Here is a 20,924-nt window from a genome sequence, read left to right as displayed (position 1 = left end):
CCCCCCCATTCATTAATAAACACACTGCTCTCTCTCCCCCCCCCATTCATTAATAAACACACTGCTCTCTCTCTCCCCCCTCCATTCATTAATAAACACACTGCTCTCTCTCTCCCCCCCCATTCATTAATAAACACACTGCTCTCTCTCTCTCCCCCCCCCATTCATTAATAAACACACTGCTCTCTCTCTCCCCCCCATTCATTATAAACACACTGCTCTCTCTCTCCCCCCCCATTCATTAATAAACACACTGCTCTCTCTCCCCCCCCCCATTCATTAATAAACACACTGCTCTCTCTCTCCCCCCCCCATTCATTAATAAACACACTGCTCTCTCTCTCCCCCCCATTCATTAATAAACACACTGCTCTCTCTCTCCCCCCCCATTCATTAATAAACACACTGCTCTCTCTCTCCCCCCCCATTCATTAATAAACACACTGCTCTCTCTCTCTCCCCCCCCATTCATTAATAAACACACTGCTCTCTCTCCCCCCCCATTCATTAATAAACACACTGCTCTCTCCTCTCCCCCCCCCATTCATTAATAAACACACTGCTCTCTCTCTCCCCCCCCATTCATTAATAAACACACTGCTCTCTCTCCCCCCCATTCATTAATAAACACACTGCTCTCTCTCTCCCCCCCATTCATTAATAAACACACTGCTCTCTCTCCCCCCCCCATTCATTAATAAACACACTGCTCTCTCTCCCCCCCCCCATTCATTAATAAACACACTGCTCTCTCTCTCTCCCCCCCATTCATTAATAAACACACTGCTCTCTCTCTCCCCCCCCCATTCATTAATAAACACACTGCTCTCTCTCTCCCCCCCCCATTCATTAATAAACACACTGCTCTCTCTCCCCCCCCCATTCATTAATAAACACACTGCTCTCTCTCTCCCCCCCCCATTCATTAATAAACACACTGCTCTCTCTCTCCCCCCCATTCATTAATAAACACACTGCCTCTCTCTCTCCCCCCCCCCCATTCATTAATAAACACACTGCTCTCTCTCCCCCCCCCCATTCATTAATAAACACACTGCTCTCTCTCTCTCCCCCCATTCATTAATAAACACACTGCTCTCTCTCTCCCCCCCCCCATTCATTAATAAACACACTGCTCTCTCTCCCCCCCCCATTCATTAATAAACACACTGCTCTCTCTCTCTCCCCCCCCATTCATTAATAAACACACTGCTCTCTCTCCCCCCCCCCATTCATTAATAAACACACTGCTCTCTCTCCCCCCCCATTCATTAATAAACACACTGCTCTCTCTCTCTCCCCCCCATTCATTAATAAACACACTGCTCTCTCTCTCCCCCCCATTCATTAATAAACACACTGCTCTCTCTCCCCCCCCCCATTCATTAATAAACACACTGCTCTCTCTCCCCCCCCCCATTCATTAATAAACACACTGCTCTCTCTCTCCCCCCCCATTCATTAATAAACACACTGCTCTCTCTCTCCCCCCCCATTCATTAATAAACACACTGCTCTCTCTCTCCCCCCCCCATTCATTAATAAACACACTGCTCTCTCTCTCCCCCCCATTCATTAATAAACACACTGCTCTCTCTCTCTCCCCCCCATTCATTAATAAACACACTGCTCTCTCTCCCCCCCCCCATTCATTAATAAACACACTGCTCTCTCTCTCCCCCCCCATTCATTAATAAACACACTGCTCTCTCTCTCCCCCCCCATTCATTAATAAACACACTGCTCTCTCTCCCCCCCCCCCATTCATTAATAAACACACTGCTCTCTCTCCTCTCCTCCCCGCCCCCCATTCATTAATAAACACACTGCTCTCTCTCTCCCCCCCCCCATTCATTAATAAACACACTGCTCTCTCTCCCCCCCCCATTCATTAATAAACACACTGCTCTCTCTCTCCCCCCCATTCATTAATAAACACACTGCTCTCTCCCCCCCCCATTCATTAATAAACACACTGCTCTCTCTCTCTCCCCCCCCCCATTCATTAATAAACACACTGCTCTCTCTCCCCCCCCCATTCATTAATAAACACACTGCTCTCTCTCTCCCCCCCCCATTCATTAATAAACACACTGCTCTCTCTCTCCCCCCCATTCATTAATAAACACACTGCTCTCTCTCTCCATCTAACTCTCTCTCCCCCCCCCATTCATTAATAAACACACTGCTCTCTCTCTCCCCCCCCCCATTCATTAATAAACACACTGCTCTCTCTCTCCCCCCCCCATTCATTAATAAACACACTGCTCTCTCTCCCCCCCCCATTCATTAATAAACACACTGCTCTCTCTCTCCCCCCCCCCATTCATTAATAAACACACTGCTCTCTCTCTCCCCCCCCCCATTCATTAATAAACACACTGCTCTCTCTCTCCCCCCCCCCCATTCATTAATAAACACACTGCTCTCTCCCCCCCCCATTCATTAATAAACACACTGCTCTCTCTCCCCCCCCATTCATTAATAAACACACTGCTCTCTCTCTCTCCCCCCCATTCATTAATAAACACACTGCTCTCTCTCTCTCCCCCCCCCCATTCATTAATAAACACACTGCTCTCTCTCTCCCCCCCATTCATTAATAAACACACTGCCTCTCTCCCCCCCCCATTCATTAATAAACACACTGCTCTCTCTCTCTCCCCCCCCCCCATTCATTAATAAACACACTGCTCTCTCTCTCTCCCCCCCCCCATTCATTAATAAACACACTGCTCTCTCTCTCCCCCCCCCATTCATTAATAAACACACTGCTCTCTCTCCCCCCCCCATTCATTAATAAACACACTGCTCTCTCTCTCCCCCCCCCATTCATTAATAAACACACTGCTCTCTCTCCCCCCCCCCATTCATTAATAAACACACTGCTCTCTCTCCCCCCCCCATTCATTAATAAACACACTGCTCTCTCTCCTCCCCCCCCATTCATTAATAAACACACTGCTCTCTCTCTCCCCCCCCCCATTCATTAATAAACACACTGCTCTCTCTCCCCCCCCCCATTCATTAATAAACACACTGCTATCTCTCTCTCTCCCCCCCCATTCATTAATAAACACACTGCTCTCTCTCTCTCCCCCCCCCCATTCATTAATAAACACACTGCTCTCTCTCCCCCCCATTCATTAATAAACACACTGCTCTCTCTCTCCCCCCCCCATTCATTAATAAACACACTGCTCTCTCTCTCCCCCCCCCATTCATTAATAAACACACTGCTCTCTCTCTCCCCCCCCCCATTCATTAATAAACACACTGCTCTCTCTCTCCCCCCCCCCATTCATTAATAAACACACTGCTCTCTCCCCCCCCCATTCATTAATAAACACACTGCTCTCTCTCCCCCCCCCATTCATTAATAAACACACTGCTCTCTCTCTCCCCCCCCCATTCATTAATAAACACACTGCTCTCTTCCCCCCCCCCATTCATTAATAAACACACTGCTCTCTCTCTCTCCCCCCATTCATTAATAAACACACTGCTCTCTCTCTCCCCCCCCATTCATTAATAAACACACTGCTCTCTCTCTCCCCCCCATTCATTAATAAACACACTGCTCTCTCTCTCTCCCCCCCCCATTCATTGATAAACACACTGCTCTCTTCCCCCCCCCCATTTATTAATAAACACACTGCTCTCTCTCCCCCCCATTATTAATAAACACACTGCTCTCTCTCTCCCCCCCATTCATTAATAAACACACTGCTCTCTCTCTCCCCCCCCCCATTCATTAATAAACACACTGCTCTCTCTCCCCCCCCCATTCATTAATAAACACACTGCTCTCTCTCTCCCCCCCCATTCATTAATAAACACACTGCTCTCTCTCTCTCCCCCCCCCCATTCATTAATAAACACACTGCTCTCTCCCCCCCCCCATTCATTAATAAACACACTGCTCTCTCCCCCCCCCATTCATTAATAAACACACTGCTCTCTCTCTCCCCCCCCATTCATTAATAAACACACTGCTCTCTCTCCCCCCCCCATTCATTAATAAACACACTGCTCTCTCTCTCCCCCCATTCATTAATAAACACACTGCTCTCTCTCTCTCCCCCCCCCCATTCATTAATAAACACACTGCTCTCTCTCCCCCCCCCCCATTCATTAATAAACACACTGCTCTCTCTCTCTCCCCCCCATTCATTAATAAACACACTGCTCTCTCTCTCCCCCCCCATTCATTAATAAACACACTGCTCTCTCTCCCCCCCCCATTCATTAATAAACACACTGCTCTCTCTCTCCCCCCCCCATTCATTAATAAACACACTGCTCTCTCTCTCTCCCCCCCCATTCATTAATAAACACACTGCTCTCTCTCTCTCCCCCCCCCCATTCATTAATAAACACACTGCTCTCTCTCTCCCCCCATTCATTAATAAACACACTGCTCTCTCTCTCCCCCCCCCATTCATTAATAAACACACTGCTCTCTCTCCCCCCCCCCATTCATTAATGAACACACTGCTCTCTCTCTCCCCCCCATTCATTAATAAACACACTGCTCTCTCTCCCCCCCATTCATTAATAAACACACTGCTCTCTCTCTCCCCCCCATTCATTAATAAACACACTGCTCTCTCTCTCCCCCCCCATTCATTAATAAACACACTGCTCTCTCTCTCCCCCCCCCATTCATTAATAAACACACTGCTCTCTCTCCCCCCCATTCATTAATAAACACACTGCTCTCTCTCTCTCCCCCCCATTCATTAATAAACACACTGCTCTCTCTCCCCCCCCCATTCATTAATAAACACACTGCTCTCTCTCCCCCCCCCATTCATTAATAAACACACTGCTCTCTCTCTCCCCCCCCATTCATTAATAAACATACTGCTCTCTCTCCCCCCCCCCATTCATTAATAAACACACTGCTCTCTCTCTCCCCCCCCATTCATTAATAAACACACTGCTCTCTCTCCCCCCCCATTCATTAATAAACACACTGCTCTCTCTCTCCCCCCATTCATTAATAAACACACTGCTCTCTCCTCCCCCCCCATTCATTAATAAACACACTGCTCTCTCTCTCCCCCCCCATTCATTATAAACACACTGCTCTCTCTCTCTCCCCCATTCATTAATAAACACACTGCTCTCTCTCCCCCCCATTCATTAATAAACACACTGCTCTCTCTCCCCCCCCCCCATTCATTAATAAACACACTGCTCTCTCTCCCCCCCCCCCATTCATTAATAAACACACTGCTCTCTCTCCCCCCCCCCATTCATTAATAAACACACTGCTCTCTCTCTCCCCCCCCCATTCATTAATAAACACACTGCTCTCTCTCCCCCCCCCCATTCATTAATAAACACACTGCTCTCTCTCCCCCCCCCATTCATTAATAAACACACTGCTCTCTCTCCCCCCCCCCCATTCATTAATAAACACACTGCTCTCTCTCCCCCCCCCCATTCATTAATAAACACACTGCTCTCTCTCCCCCCCCCCCATTCATTAATAAACACACTGCTCTCTCTCCCCCCCCCATTCATTAATAAACACACTGCTCTCTCTCTCCCCCCCCCCATTCATTAATAAACACACTGCTCTCTCTCCCCCCCCCCCATTCATTAATAAACACACTGCTCTCTCTCCCCCCCCCATTCATTAATAAACACACTGCTCTCTCTCTCCCCCCCCCCCATTCATTAATAAACACACTGCTCTCTCTCTCCCCCCCCCCATTCATTAATAAACACACTGCTCTCTCTCCCCCCCCCATTCATTAATAAACACACTGCTCTCTCTCTCTCCCCCCCCCATTCATTAATAAACACACTGCTCTCTCTCTCCCCCCCATTCATTAATAAACACACTGCTCTCTCTCTCCCCATTCATTAATAAACACACTGCTCTCTCTCTCCCCCCCATTCATTAATAAACACACTGCTCTCTCTCCCCCCCCCCATTCATTAATAAACACACTGCTCTCTCTCTCCCCCATTCATTAATAAACACACTGCTCTCTCTCTGCCCATTCATTAATAAACACACTGCTCTCTCTCCCCCCCCCATTCATTAATAAACACACTGCTCTCTCTCCCCCCCCCATTCATTAATAAACACACTGCTCTCTCTCTCCCCATTCATTAATAAACACACTGCTCTCCCTCTCCCCCCCATTCATTAATAAACACACTGCTCTCTCTCCACCCCCCATTCATTAATAAACACACTGCTCTCTCTCCCCCCCCCATTCATTAATAAACACACTGCTCTCTCTCCCCCCCCATTCATTAATAAACACACTGCTCTCTCTCTCTCCCCATTCATTAATAAACACACTGCTCTCTCTCTCCCCCCCCCCCATTCATTAATAAACACACTGCTCTCTCTCCCCCCCCCATTCATTAATAAACACACTGCTCTCTCTCCCCCCCCCCATTCATTAATAAACACACTGCTCTCCCCCCCCCCCCATTCATTAATAAACACACTGCTCTCTCTCTCCCCCCCCCATTCATTAATAAACACACTGCTCTCTCTCCCCCCCCCATTCATTAATAAACACACTGCTCTCTCTCCCCCCCCATTCATTAATAAACACACTGCTCTCTCTCTCACCCCCATTCATTAATAAACACACTGCTCTCTCTCCCCCCCCATTCATTAATAAACACACTGCTCTCTCTCCCCCCCCCCCATTCATTAATAAACACACTGCTCTCTCTCCCCCCCCCATTCATTAATAAACACACTGCTCTCTCTCCCCCCCATTCATTAATAAACACACTGCTCTCTCTCTCCCCCCCCCATTCATTAATAAACACACTGCTCTCTCTCTCTCCCCCATTCATTAATAAACACACTGCTCTCTCCCCCCCCCCATTCATTAATAAACACACTGCTCTCTCTCCCCCCCCCCATTCATTAATAAACACACTGCTCTCTCTCTCCCCCCCCATTCATTAATAAACACACTGCTCTCTCTCTCCCCCCCCCCATTCATTAATAAACACACTGCTCTCTCTCTCTCCCCCCCCCCATTCATTAATAAACACACTGCTCTCTCTCTCCCCCCCCCATTCATTAATAAACACACTGCTCTCTCTCCCCCCCCCATTCATTAATAAACACACTGCTCTCTCCCCCCCCCCATTCATTAATAAACACACTGCTCTCTCTCCCCCCCCCCCCATTCATTAATAAACACACTGCTCTCTCTCCCCCCCCCCCCATTCATTAATAAACACACTGCTCTCTCTCCCCCCCCCCATTCATTAATAAACACACTGCTCTCTCCCCCCCCCCCCCATTCATTAATAAACACACTGCTCTCTCTCCCCCCCCCCCATTCATTAATAAACACACTGCTCTCTCTCTCCCCCCATTCATTAATAAACACACTGCTCTCCTCTCTCCCCCCATTCATTAATAAACACACTGCTCTCTCTCTCCCCCCCATTCATTAATAAACACACTGCTCTCTCTCCCCCCCCCCCCATTCATTAATAAACACACTGCTCTCTCTCCCCCCCCCCCCCATTCATTAATAAACACACTGCTCTCTCTCTCCCCCCATTCATTAATAAACACACTGCTCTCTCTCTCTCCCCCATTCATTAATAAACACACTGCTCTCTCTCCCTCCCCCCCCCATTCATTAATAAACACACTGCTCTCTCTCCCCCCCCCCATTCATTAATAAACACACTGCTCTCTCTCTCCCCCCCCCATTCATTAATAAACACACTGCTCTCTCTCCCCCCCCCATTCATTAATAAACACACTGCTCTCTCTCCCCCCCATTCATTAATAAACACACTGCTCTCTCTCTCCCCCCCCCATTCATTAATAAACACACTGCTCTCTCTCCCCCCCCCCCCATTCATTAATAAACACACTGCTCTCTCTCCCCCCCCATTCATTAATAAACACACTGCTCTCTCTCCCCCCCCCCCATTCATTAATAAACACACTGCTCCCTCTCCCCCCCATTCATTAATAAACACACTGCTTGCTTGCTTGCTCGCGCTCTCTCTCTCTCTCTCTCTCCCTCCCCCAGCCCGGTTCATTAATAAATACACTGCTCTCTCTCCCTCTCCCTCTCCCCCGCCCCGCTCATTACCTCTTCCACTGTACTGAGGTATCTGTTGGTTGGTTTTGTGTGTGTCTGGTGACTGGTGTGGGAGGTGGTGCTGTGTTGCGGGCTCTCGGGCAGCCTGTTGCTGAACGTCTTGCTGTACATGGTACAAAACTGTGCTGGTGCTGGCCCTGGCTGGCCGTGGTGGCGTTCAGAGTCCTGCTTGGACAGAGAGAGGAGTCTGCGTTGGAGCTCACAAGGTAACTAAAGGGAGTGAGCTCAGTCTCGCGTCTCGCGCCCCCACTCCCCCGGGACAGGTCACACAGCCCCCGCCCTCAGTATAGGTTACAAAGCCCCCTCTGCCCTCCCCCCCCCGGGTACAGGTCACATAGCCCCCTCCGTCCCCCTCCCCACCTCGGTACAGGTCACACAGACCCCTCCGTCCCCCTCCCCCCTCGGGACAGGTCACACAGCCCCCTCCGTCCCCCTCCCCGCCTCGGGACAGGTCACACAGCCCCCTCCGCCTCCCCCCCTCGGTCCAGGTCACACAGCCCCCTCCGTCCCCCTCCCCCCTCGGGACAGGTCACACAGCCCCCTCCGTCCCCCTCCCCCCCTCGGGACAGGTCACACAGCCCCCTCCGTCCCCCTCCCCCCCTCGGGACAGGTCACACAGCCCCCTCCGTCCCCCTCCCCCCCTCGGGACAGGTCACACAGCCCCCTCCGCCTCCCCCCCTTGGTCCAGGTCACACAGCCCCCTCCGTCCCCCTCCCCCCCCTCGGTCCAGGTCACACAGCCCCCTCCGCCCTCCCTCCCCCGGGACAGGTCACACGGCCCCCTCCGTCCCCCTCCCCACCTCGGGACAGGTCACACAGCCCCCTCCGCCCTCCCCACCTCGGTCCAGGTCACACAGCCCCCTCCGCCTCCCCCCCTCGGTCCAGGTCACACAGCCCCCTCCGTCCCCCTCCCCCCCTCAGTCCAGGTCACACAGCCCCTCCGCCCTCCCTCCCCGGGACAGGTCACACGGCCCCCTCCGTCCCCCTCCCCCCCTCAGTCCAGGTCACACAGCCCCCTCCGCCCTCCCTCCCCCGGGACAGGTCACACGGCCCCCTCCGTCCCCCTCCCCCCCTCGGTCCAGGTCACACAGCCCCCTCCGCCCTCCCTCCCCCGGGACAGGTCACACGGCCCCCTCCGTCCCCCTCCCCCCCTCGGTCCAGGTCACACAGCCCCCTCCGCCTCCCCACCTCGGTCCAGGTCACACAGCCCCCTCCGTCCCCCTCCCCCCCTCGGTCCAGGTCACACAGCCCCCTCCACCCTCCCTCCCCCGGGACAGGTCACACAGCCCCCTCCGTCCCCCTCCCCCCCTCGGTCCAGGTCACACAGCCCCCTCCGCCCTCCCTCCCTCGGTCCAGGTCGCACAGTCCCCTCCGTCCCCCCTCCCCCCCCGGGTACAGGTCACACAGACCCCCTCCTGCCCGTCCCCGTTACACAGCCCCCTCCGTCCCCGTCCCCCTCCCCCCCTCGGTCCAGGTCGCACAGTCCCCTCCGTCCCCCCTCCCCCCCCGGGTACAGGTCACACAGACCCCCTCCTGCCCGTCCCCGTTACACAGCCCCCTCCGTCTCCGTCCCCCTCCCCCCTCCGTCCCCGTTACACAGTCCCCTCCGTTCCCCCCTCCCCCCCGGGTACAGGTCACACAGACCCCCTCCTGCCCGTCTCCGTCCCCCTCCCCCCTCCGTCCCCGTTACACAGCCCCCTCCGTCTCCGTCCCCCTCCCCCCTCCGTCCCCATTACACAGCCCCCTCCGTCCCCCTCCCCCCTCCGTCCCCGTTACACAGCCCCCCCCCTGTACCCCCCAGTACAGGTTACACATCGCGCGCCCCACCGTGCCCCCGCCACCCCCGCCTGACCTGGGCGTTCTCCACCGGGGGAACGGCGAGCTGCCCCCGATCCCCGTCCTCTGCGCCCGGTTTCTGGACGGACTGGCCCCGCTCCGCGACTGCCCGTTGGCCCGGCCCAGCGCCCGGGGGATGTGCAGCGGGCGCTTAACGAGGACGCACTGGTCGCCGGACGCCATGAAACTCTCCGCCGGGGGCATCTGTGCGCGGGCTGGGAGAAGGGAGGGAGATAATAAGATAGTTAGACCGGGTAACGGCAGCGACTCGTCTCTTGTGGCCGATCGCCCTCCGGGGAAGGGGGGAATGGGCGGGTCCCTCTTCTGTTTGGGCTACTGTTTGATTAAATACTGAGTCGTCGGTATTTATTCCCTCCCCTCCCGGGAGGTGCAGCCTCGGTGCGGCACGGTCCCTTCCCCCGCTCGCTCCGCGCGCGAGCCCAGGCCGCCGGTGTCGGCGCACTATTCAACTCGGGAGGGCGTCGCAGTCGAGACGGATCTCTCGTCGTCGCCGCCCCTTCCCCAACTTTATCAGAAAGGCAGGGGGAGGAGAGGGGAGTCACAGGAACCCCGATCCAAGGGGGGGCGAGAGGGCTTTAACGGCCGGCGCGGATCGGCAGGCGGTTGCGGGGCGTCTGGCCCTCGGGCTCCCTCTCTTCCCCCCGGCCGGCCTGCCTCTAGACAGGTTCCTGGAGCCACCGAGGGGAGATGAGGAGTGAGAGGGGGGGGAAGTGGGAAGGAGATCAGCACCTGTGGTGTTATAAGGTGTGTGTGTGTCTCTCTCTCTCTCTCTGTGTGTGTATAAAAGACTGAGTAAAGCCTCACCCGGTCTGGGCTGCGGTGTCCAGACGGGCTCGCCCGAGGGGCAGATGAACGAGTCCTCCAGCGAGCTCGGTGAGACCTGCCAAGGGAAGCGAGAGGATCAGAACGTGCAAACAACCGGTGCAGGAAACCTCACCCTTCAAACAACCCCCCACCGCCCGCCCCGCCCATTCCCCACACTCGGCAAAATATTCCACTGAGTGGGCCATCACAGGTCAGCGACCACCCTGACCTCTCCCAATACTCGGCGCACGTTTACGGGGGGGGGGTCCCCGAGAGCGCGTCGGTATTTACAGGGGGTCCCCGGGAGTGTGTCAGTATTTACAGGGGGTCCCCGGGAGTGTGTCAGTATTTACAGGGGGTCCCCGGGAGTGTGTCAGTATTTACAGGGGGTCCCTGGGAGTGTGTCAGTATTTACAGGGGGTCCCCGGGAGTGTGTCTGTATTTACAGGGGGTCCCCGGGAGTGTGTCGGTATTTACAGGGGGTCCCCGGGAGTGTGTTAATATTTACAGGGGGTCCCCGGGAGTGTGTCGGTATTTACAGGGGGTCCCCGGGAGTGTGTCAGTATTTACAGGGGGTCCCCGGGAGTGTGTCAGTATTTACAGGGGGTCCCTGGGAGTGTGTCAGTATTTACAGGGGGTCCCCGGGAGCGTGTCAGTATTTACAGGGGGTCCCCGGGAGTGTGTCAGTATTTACAGGGGGTCCCCGGGAGTGTGTCAGTATTTACAGGGGGTCCCCGGGAGCGTGTCAGTATTTACAGGGGGTCCCCGGGAGCGTGTCAGTATTTACAGGGGGTCCCCGGGAGTGTGTCAGTATTTACAGGGGGTCCCCGGGAGTGTGTCAGTATTTACAGGGGGTCCCCGGGAGTGTGTCGGTATTTACAGGGGGTCCCCGGGAGTGTGTCTGTATTTACAGGGGGTCCCCAGGAGTGTGTCTGTATTTACAGGGAGTCCCCGGGAGTGTGTCAGTATTTACAGGGGGTCCCCGGGAGTGTGTCAGTATTTACAGGGGGTACCCGGGAGTGTGTCAGTATTTACAGGGGGTCCCTGCGAGTGTGTCAGTATTTACAGGGGGTCCCTGGGAGTGTGTTAATATTTACAGGGGGTCCCCGGGAGTGTGTTAATATTTACAGGGGGTCCCCGGGAGTGTGTTAATATTTACAGGGGGTCCCCGGGAGTGTGTCGGTATTTACAGGGGGTCCCCGGGAGTGTGTCGGTATTTACAGGGAGTCCCCGGGAGTGTGTCAGTATTTACAGGGGGTCCCCGGGAGTGTGTCGGTATTTACAGGGGGTCCCCGGGAGTGTGTCAGTATTTACAGGGGGTCCCCGGGAGTGTGTCAGTATTTACAGGGTGTCCCCGGGAGTGTGTCGGTATTTACAGGGGGTCCCCGGGAGCGTGTCGGTATTTACAGGGGGTCCCCGGGAGCGTGTCGGTATTTACAGGGGGTCCCCGGGAGTGTGTTAATATTTACAGGGGGTCCCCGGGAGAGTGTCCCTATTTACAGGGGGTCCCCGGGAGCGTGTCGGTATTTACAGGGGGTCCCCGGGAGCGTGTCGGTATTTACAGGGGGTCCCCGGGAGTGTGTTAATATTTACAGGGGGTCCCCGGGAGAGTGTCCCTATTTACAGGGGGTCCCTGGGAGTGTGTCGGTATTTACAGGGGGTCCCGGGAGTGTGTTAATATTTACAGGGGGTCCCCGGGAGTGTGTTAATATTTACAGGGGGTCCCCGGGAGTGTGTTAATATTTACAGGGGGTCCCAGGGAGCGCGCCCCCGTTTACAGGGGGTCCCCGGGAGGGTATAAAATTCTGCTGGTTCTACTTTGAAGTACAATGATGTTCTGCAGCCAAACTCAGCAGCCAGTTTTGTGCACAGCAACATCCCAAAGACAGCAATTAGATGAATGATCAATTACTGTTTGTTTTAGTGATGTTGGTTGAGGGAGGAACATTGGTCCCAGGACACCGGGGAGAACACCCCCCCGCCCCCCCCACTCTTCTTCCAATAGCGGCCGTGGGATCTTTTACATCCACCAGAATCAGGCAGACGGGGCCTCGGTTTAACGTCTCATCCAAAAGACAGACAGCGCGGCGCTCCCTCGGTACTGACCCCTCCGACAGTGCGGCGCTCCCTCAGTACTGACCCTCCGACAGTGCGGCGCTCCCTCAGTACTGACCCTCCGACAGTGCGGCGCTCCCTCAGTACTGACTCTCCGACAGTGCGGCGCTCCCTCAGTACCGACCCTCCGACAGCGCGGCGCTCCCTCAGTATTGACCCTCCGACAGTGCGGCGCTCCCTCGGTACTGACCCTCCGACAGTGCAGCGCTCCCTCAGTATTGACCCTCCGACAGTGCGGCGCTCCCTCAGTACCGACCCTCCGACAGTGCGGCGCTCCCTCAGTACTGACCCTCCGACAGTGCGGCGCTCCCTCAGTACTGACCCTCCGACAGTGCGGCGCTCCCTCAGTACCAACCCTCCGACAGTGCGGCGCTCCCTCAGTACCGACCCTCCGACAGCGCGGCGCTCCCTCAGTACCGACCCTCCGACAGCGCGGCGCTCCCTCAGTACTGACCCTCCGACAGCGCGGCGCTCCCTCAGTACCGACCCTCCGACAGTGCGGCGCTCCCTCAGTACCGACCCTCCGACAGCGCGGCGCTCCCTCAGTACTGACCCTCCGACAGTGCGGCGCTCCCTCAGTACCGACCCTCCGACAGCGCGGCGCTCCCTCAGTACTGACCCTCCGACAGCGCGGCGCTCCCTCAGTACCGACCCTCCGACAGCGCGGCGCTCCCTCAGTACCGACCCTCCGACAGTGCGGCGCTGCCTCAGTACCGACCCTCCGACAGTGCGGCGCTCCCTCAGTACCGACCCTCCGACAGCGCGGCGCTCCCTCAGTACTGACCCTCCGACAGCGCGGCGCTCCCTCAGTACTGACCCTCCGACAGCGCGGCGCTCCCTCAGTACTGTACTGGGAGTGTTGGCCTGGATTATGGTCTCAGGTCTCTGGAGGGGGCCTCGAACCCACAACCTCCTGGCTCAGGAGGGAGAGTGAGACTCACTGAGTCACACCCCAATATTTATTCACCTAATGCCTGAGCTATATCGAAACTCTGTACTCCCACAGGTTCTGTGCTGCCTCTGTCATGTCACGGTTCCAGCTGCCTCTCGTCCACAGAGACGAGCTCGGATACGGCCCGTCTGGTGCGTGCCTGTCCAACCTTTCCTGGGCCGGAATCGTCCCTGGACTATGGACGGGGGGGTGGGGCCCCCAACCACCGTGCCTAAAGTACAGGGGTTGGGGACTTGAACTCGTGCCCTGTGTTAATACACACCAGCTGCAACCTGCTGCCCAGCCTCTAACCGCAAAGTGAACCTCCCCAGCTTTACACACTGCCCTGCTGCAGCTCTCTCTCCCCCTGCACACAGATCGCTGACACAATGCGCTCCTGCTATCTCCTCCATCTCTTCGTGGGGGAAGCTTGAGGCATCGTTATCCACAAAAATCGCGTTTTAATCATCAGCTACAACATGCATTTCCTTCTGATTGCCGGTGTGTCAGTCGGCCGCACGCTCCCAGAGAAATTATCTGCCGTTTCGGTAACGTCCTCCTCCTCCCTCCCCCCCCCCACGGCTCTCCCACCGCCCTGGGGCGCGTGCAAGCTCCTAACCAGCGTCTGCAAGGTCTTTCAAACAGGACCCCTGAGACCGGCACATATCTCTGCCCGGGGGGGTGGGGGCCGCGTCACGAGCGGCCACTCCGCCTTCCGTAACGTTTGTTGACTCAAATCACCCGTTATTCCTGCTTCTCAGCGGGCAGCAGACACTATCTTATTATTATTATTATTCGTTCGCGGGGACGTGCGCGTCACGGGCAAGGCCGCCATTTATCGCCCGTCCCCTTGGTTGCCCCGTGAGAGGCGTTGCTGAACCCCTGGCAGCTGTTTTGATACGACCGAGCGTCTTGCTCGGCCCCTTCAAAGCCAGCTACGAGTCAGGCAGGTCGGTTGCGGGGGGGACTGGAGTCACTCGTAGGCCCAGGCCGGGGCGAGGACGGCAGGTTCCCTTCCTTAAAGCACGTCAGTGGAGCCAGGTGGGGATGACGTCTTTCAAACCGAGCTCAAAATTCTCCCAAGTATCACGGTGGGATTCAAACTCAAGCTCGGGGGATTGAGAGTCCAGTATTGTGACCACCCGACGCACGCCTCTCAGAGGTCAGAACAGGGCGGGGTCCCCTGGATTTAAAACCGAACACATCCCAGAACAATTCAAATTGGATCTGAAGTGAGGGGTAACGGTCCATCGCTACGGGTAGGGTGTGTAGACTCTCTCTCGGTGGGTGGGTCTCCGCTGGCCCTGCGTCGATAATGCCACTGAGACTGACCTGGGTGTGGGAGAAGGGAGGCTGAGGCGGAGACGCCCCACCGTGTCGGCCCGGTGCCCTCCGCCGAGCGGGCGAGACCGCGAGGGGGGAGCTGAACGAGGGGCTCTGGCTCCGCACCCAGCTCAGCACGGTGCAGGTCGTCTGCCTCACGCCCTCCGCCGTATGTCTGACCGTCTCCACCAGATCGCCTGCAAAAAAAAAAAAACACCCATCACAGGTCATAACAGAAACAGGAAATGCTAGAAATACTCAGCGGGTCAGGCAGCATCTGCGGGGGAGAGAAACAAGACTTAACGTTTCAGGTCGATGACCCGTCAGGACAGGTCAACTGTCCCGCCGCGCACCGTTCAGTACCCCCCTCGCCGAGGATGGGGGGGGGCACAGGCGTCTCTCAGACTGCACGGCGTCTGCCAGCTTCGCCCGTCACTGTTTTAACACAGCTCACACGCGGCTTGGACGCTCCTCCCAGACTTGGTAACTGCAGCACATTCCAGCCAGCGTGCACCAGGGCAGCCAGGTCTCCAAAGTCCTCACCGAGTAGAGCTGGCTCTGGTCGAGATCAGCACACGGCAAGGGGCAACAGAACAGCGAGCCTTGCGGCCGGGGGTGGGGGCCGAGCCTTCACCCACGGTGATTATGCAGCACCCTCCATCTCGAGCCGCGGGCCTGACACAGACGGGCCCTGGGGATGCACAGCGTAAGCAGTTTGGAAAGTGTGTACTGTACCCATTTTAAATCTCTTCCACTGTCTGTCATCCTGTTCCTCCTTGTCCTGCATACTGAAAGAGAAAGGACATTTACTAATCACCGACATTTAATTATTAATTGTTTACGTTTACTAATCACCGACATTTAATTATTAATTGTTTACGTTTACTAATCACCGACATTTAATTATTAATTGTTTACGTTTACTAATCACCGACATTTAATTATTAATTGTTTACGTTTACTAATCACCGACATTTAATTATTAATTGTTTACGTTTACTAATCACCGACATTTAATTATTAATTGTTTACGTTTACTAATCACCGACATTTAATTATTAATTGTTTACGTTTACTAATCACCGACATTTAATTATTAATTGTTTACATTTACTAATCAACGACATTTAATTATTAATTGTTTGCATTTACTAATCACCGACATTTAATTATTAATTGTTTACGTTTACTAATCACCGACATTTAATTATTAATTGTTTACATTTACTAATCACCGACATTTAATTATTAATTGTTTACATTTACTAATCACCGACATTTAATTATTAATTGTTTACATTTACTAATCACCGACATTTAATTATTAATTGTTTGCATTTACTAATCACCGACATTTAATTATTAATTGTTTGCATTTACTAATCACCGACATTTAATTATTAATTGTTTACGTTTACTAATCACCGACATTTAATTATTAATTGTTTACGTTTACTAATCACCGACATTTAATTATTAATTGTTTACGTTTACTAATCACCGACATTTAATTATTAATTGTTTACGTTTACTAATCACCGACATTTAATTATTAATTGTTTGCATTTACTAATCACCGACATTTAATTATTAATTGTTTACGTTTACTAATCACCGACATTTAATTATTAATTGTTTACGTTTACTAATCACCGACATTTAATTATTAATTGTTTACGTTTACTAATCACCGACATTTAATTATTAATTGTTTACGTTTACTAATCACCGACATTTAATTATTAATTGTTTACGTTTACTAATCACCGACATTTAATTATTAATTGTTTACGTTTACTAATCACCGACATTTAATTATTAATTGTTTACGTTTACTAATCACCGACATTTAATTATTAATTGTTTACGTTTACTAATCACCGACATTTAATTATTAATTGTTTACATTTACTAATCACCGACATTTAATTATTAATTGTTTGCATTTACTAATCACCGACATTTAATTATTAATTGTTTGCATTTACTAATCACCGACATTTAATTATTAATTGTTTACGTTTAATTATCACCGACATTTAATTATTAATTGTTTACATTTACTAATCACCGACATTTAATTATTAATTGTTTACGTTTAATTATCACCGACATTTAATTATTAATTGTTTACATTTACTAATCACCGACATTTAATTATTAATTGTTTACATTTAATTATCACCGACATTTAATTATTAATTGTTTACATTTACTAATCACCGACATTTAATTATTAATTGTTTACATTTACTAATCACCGACATTTAATTATTAATTGTTTACATTTACTAATCACCGACATTTAATTATTAATTGTTTGCATTTACTAATCACCGACATTTAATTATTAATTGTTTGCATTTACTAATCACCGACATTTAATTATTAATTGTTTACGTTTAATTATCACCGACATTTAATTATTAATTGTTTACATTTACTAATCACCGACATTTAATTATTAATTGTTTACGTTTAATTATCACCGACATTTAATTATTAATTGTTTGCATTTACTAATCACCGACATTTAATTATTAATTGTTTACGTTTAATTATCACCGACATTTAATTATTAATTGTTTACGTTTAATTATCACCGACATTTAATTATTAATTGTTTACATTTACTAATCACCGACATTTAATTATTAATTGTTTACATTTAATTATCACCGACATTTAATTATTAATTGTTTACATTTACTAATCACCGACATTTAATTATTAATTGTTTACATTTACTAATCACCGACATTTAATTATTAATTGTTTACATTTACTCATCACCGACATTTAATTATTAATTGTTTACATTTACTAATCACCGACATTTAATTATTAATTGTTTACGTTTAATGAATGGACATTTAATTATTAATTGTTTACGTTTAATGAATGGACATTTAATTATTGTTTACATTACTGTAATTTATTTGTTTACATTTATTTAATTGGTGACATTTATCAATTATTGGCATGTATTAACTGATTACTGGCCGGTATTAGTTATAGCTGATTATTGATGAATTATTGCCATTTATTTAAATGACATTTATTGATTCATTATTGCTATTAATCGATTAATTACCATTGATTATCGACCTTTATTGGGGATCACTGACCTTTATTGGAGGATCACTGACCTTTATTGGGGGATCTCTGACCTTTATTGGGGGATCTCTGACCTTTATTGGGGGATCACTGACCTTTATTGGGGGATCACTGACCTTTATTGGGGGATCACTGACCTTTATTAAGGATCACTGACCTTTATTGGGGATTACTGACCTTTATTGGGGATTACTGACCTTTATTGGGGGATCACTGACCTTTATTGGGGGATCACTGACCTTTATTGGGGGATTACTGACCTTTATTGGGGATCTTTGACCTTTATTGGGGATTACTGACCTTTATTGGGGATTACTGACCTTTATTGGGGGATCTTTGACCTTTATTGGGGATTACTGACCTTTATTGGGGATCACTGACCTTTATTGGGGGATCACTGACCTTTATTGGGGGATCACTGACCTTTATTGGGGGATCACTGACCTTTATTGGAGATCACTGACCTTTATTGGAGATCACTGACCTTTATTGGGGGATCTTTGACCTTTATTGGGGATTACTGACCTTTATTGGGGGATCACTGACCTTTATTGGGGATCACTGACCTTTATTGGGGATTACTGACCTTTATTGGGGGATCTTTGACCTTTATTGGGGATTACTGACCTTTATTGGGGGATCACTGACCTTTATTGGGGGATCTTTGACCTTTATTGGGGATTACTGACCTTTATTGGGGGATCTTTGACCTTTATTGGGGGATCTTTGACCTTTATTGGGGATCACTGACCTTTATTGGGGATCACTGACCTTTATTGAGGATCACTGACCTTTATTGGGGATTACTGACCTTTATTGGGGGATCTTTGACCTTTATTGGGGATTACTGACCTTTATTGGGGATCACTGACCTTTATTGAGGATCACTGACCTTTATTGGGGATTACTGACCTTTATTGGGGGTTACTGACCTTTATTGGGGATCAATGACCTTTATTGGGGATTACTGACCTTTATTGGGGATTACTGACCTTTATTGGGGATCACTGACCTTTATTGGGGGATCACTGACCTTTATTGGGGATTACTGACCTTTATTGGGGGATCACTGACCTTTATTGGGGATTACTGACCTTTATTGGGGGATCACTGACCTTTATTGGGGATCACTGACCTTTATTGGGGGATTACTGACCTTTATTGGGGATTACTGACCTTTATTGGGGGATCACTGACCTTTATTGAGGGATCACTGACCTTTATTGGGGATTACTGACCTTTATTGGGGGATCACTGACCTTTATTGAGGGATCACTGACCTTTATTGGGGGATTTTTGACCTTTATTGGGGGATCACTGACCTTTATTGAGGGATCACTGACCTTTATTGGGGATCACTGACCTTTATTGGGGATCAATGACCTTTATTGGGGATTACTGACCTTTATTGGGGGATCACTGACCTTTATTGGCGATCACTGACCTTTATTGGGGGATCACTGACCTTTATTGGGGATTACTGACCTTTATTGGGGGATCACTGACCTTTATTGGGGGATCACTGACCTTTATTGGGGATCACTGACCTTTATTGGGGGATCACTGACCTTTATTGGGAGATCACTGACCTTTATTGAGGGATCACTGACCTTTATTGGGGATCACTGACCTTAATTGGGGGATCACTGACCTTTATTGGGGGATCACTGACCTTTATTGAGGGATCACTGACCTTTATTGGGGATTACTGACCTTTATTGGGGATCACTGACCTTTATTGGGGGATCACTGACCTTTATTGGGAGATCACTGACCTTTATTGAGGGATCACTGACCTTTATTGGGGATCACTGACCTTAATTGGGGGATCACTGACCTTTATTGGGGGATCACTGACCTTTATTGAGGGATCACTGACCTTTATTGGGGATTACTGACCTTTATTGGGGATCACTGACCTTTATTGGGGGATCACTGACCTTTATTGGGGGATCACTGACCTTTATTGAGGGATCACTGACCTTTATTGGGGGATCACTGACCTTTATTGAGGGATCACTGACCTTTATTGAGGGATCACTGACCTTTACTGAGGATCACTGACCTTTATTGGGGGATTTTTGACCCTTTTTGGGGATTTTTGACCCTTTTTGGGGGTTTTTGACCCTTTTTGGGGGTTTTTGACCCTCACCCCCCCCTCTTTCTCCCCTTTTACCTCCAGTGCGGCCTCTTCCTCGTCCCCCGGGAGTCTCCTCCTCCTCCGCCCGGCCCGATCTCGGTCCCGGTCCCGGGCGAGGCCTCGGCTTCAGGCCGCGGGCTGAGGAGCCTGTGGACGGCGGCGTAGACGCGGTTGAACATGTCGCTGTGAGGGGGGGGGGGTGGAAGGCCCGGAGAGGCCGGGGCCTGGGGCCTGGGGCCTGGGCCTCCGCTTCAATCCCCGGGTTGGAGTTTTTCAAGCGGCCGCTCCGCCGCCGCCGCCGCCGATCATTCAAAACCCACAAAATGGCGGCGGCCCGCTCTTGACCTTTCACCTCCTTCCTCCGCCCCCCCCCCCTCGGGGTTAGCGACCGTAACCTCGCCGCTGATTGGTCCCCACCCTCTCGCCTCTCCATCTATCCGCCTCTCCCATTGGTTCGCCCGGTCCAGGACACGGAAAACGTCGATCCGCATCGAGCGAGGAGCGGGGCTCGATTCACCGGC

At 51.2% G+C, this 20,924-nt stretch overlaps 1 protein-coding gene across 1 annotated transcript in view; it reads right to left on the bottom strand.

The window, feature by feature from the left end:
• The window catches only part of senp1 (SUMO specific peptidase 1), a gene marked incomplete at its 3' end in the record, with an annotated part of 40,899 nt that extends 20,317 nt beyond the window's left edge, over positions 1-20,582 (bottom strand). The window contains exons 1-6 of the mRNA XM_067976932.1: positions 20,440-20,582; positions 15,882-15,934; positions 15,156-15,343; positions 10,778-10,853; positions 9,969-10,102; positions 8,109-8,282 (exon numbers count right to left, since the gene is read on the bottom strand). Coding sequence (XP_067833033.1) covers positions 8,109-8,282; positions 9,969-10,102; positions 10,778-10,853; positions 15,156-15,343; positions 15,882-15,934; positions 20,440-20,582 — 768 coding nt within the window. The remainder of the gene's footprint in view (positions 1-8,108; positions 8,283-9,968; positions 10,103-10,777; positions 10,854-15,155; positions 15,344-15,881; positions 15,935-20,439) is intronic.
• Between the last annotated feature and the right edge of the window lie 342 nt (positions 20,583-20,924).

Source organism: Heptranchias perlo, unplaced genomic scaffold (genome assembly GCF_035084215.1).
Source record: "Heptranchias perlo isolate sHepPer1 unplaced genomic scaffold, sHepPer1.hap1 HAP1_SCAFFOLD_1130, whole genome shotgun sequence".
Classification (NCBI taxonomy): Eukaryota; Metazoa; Chordata; class Chondrichthyes; order Hexanchiformes; family Hexanchidae; genus Heptranchias; species Heptranchias perlo.
Note: the sequence above shows the minus strand (reverse complement) of the source record. Positions and strands in the feature narration are given on the sequence as shown.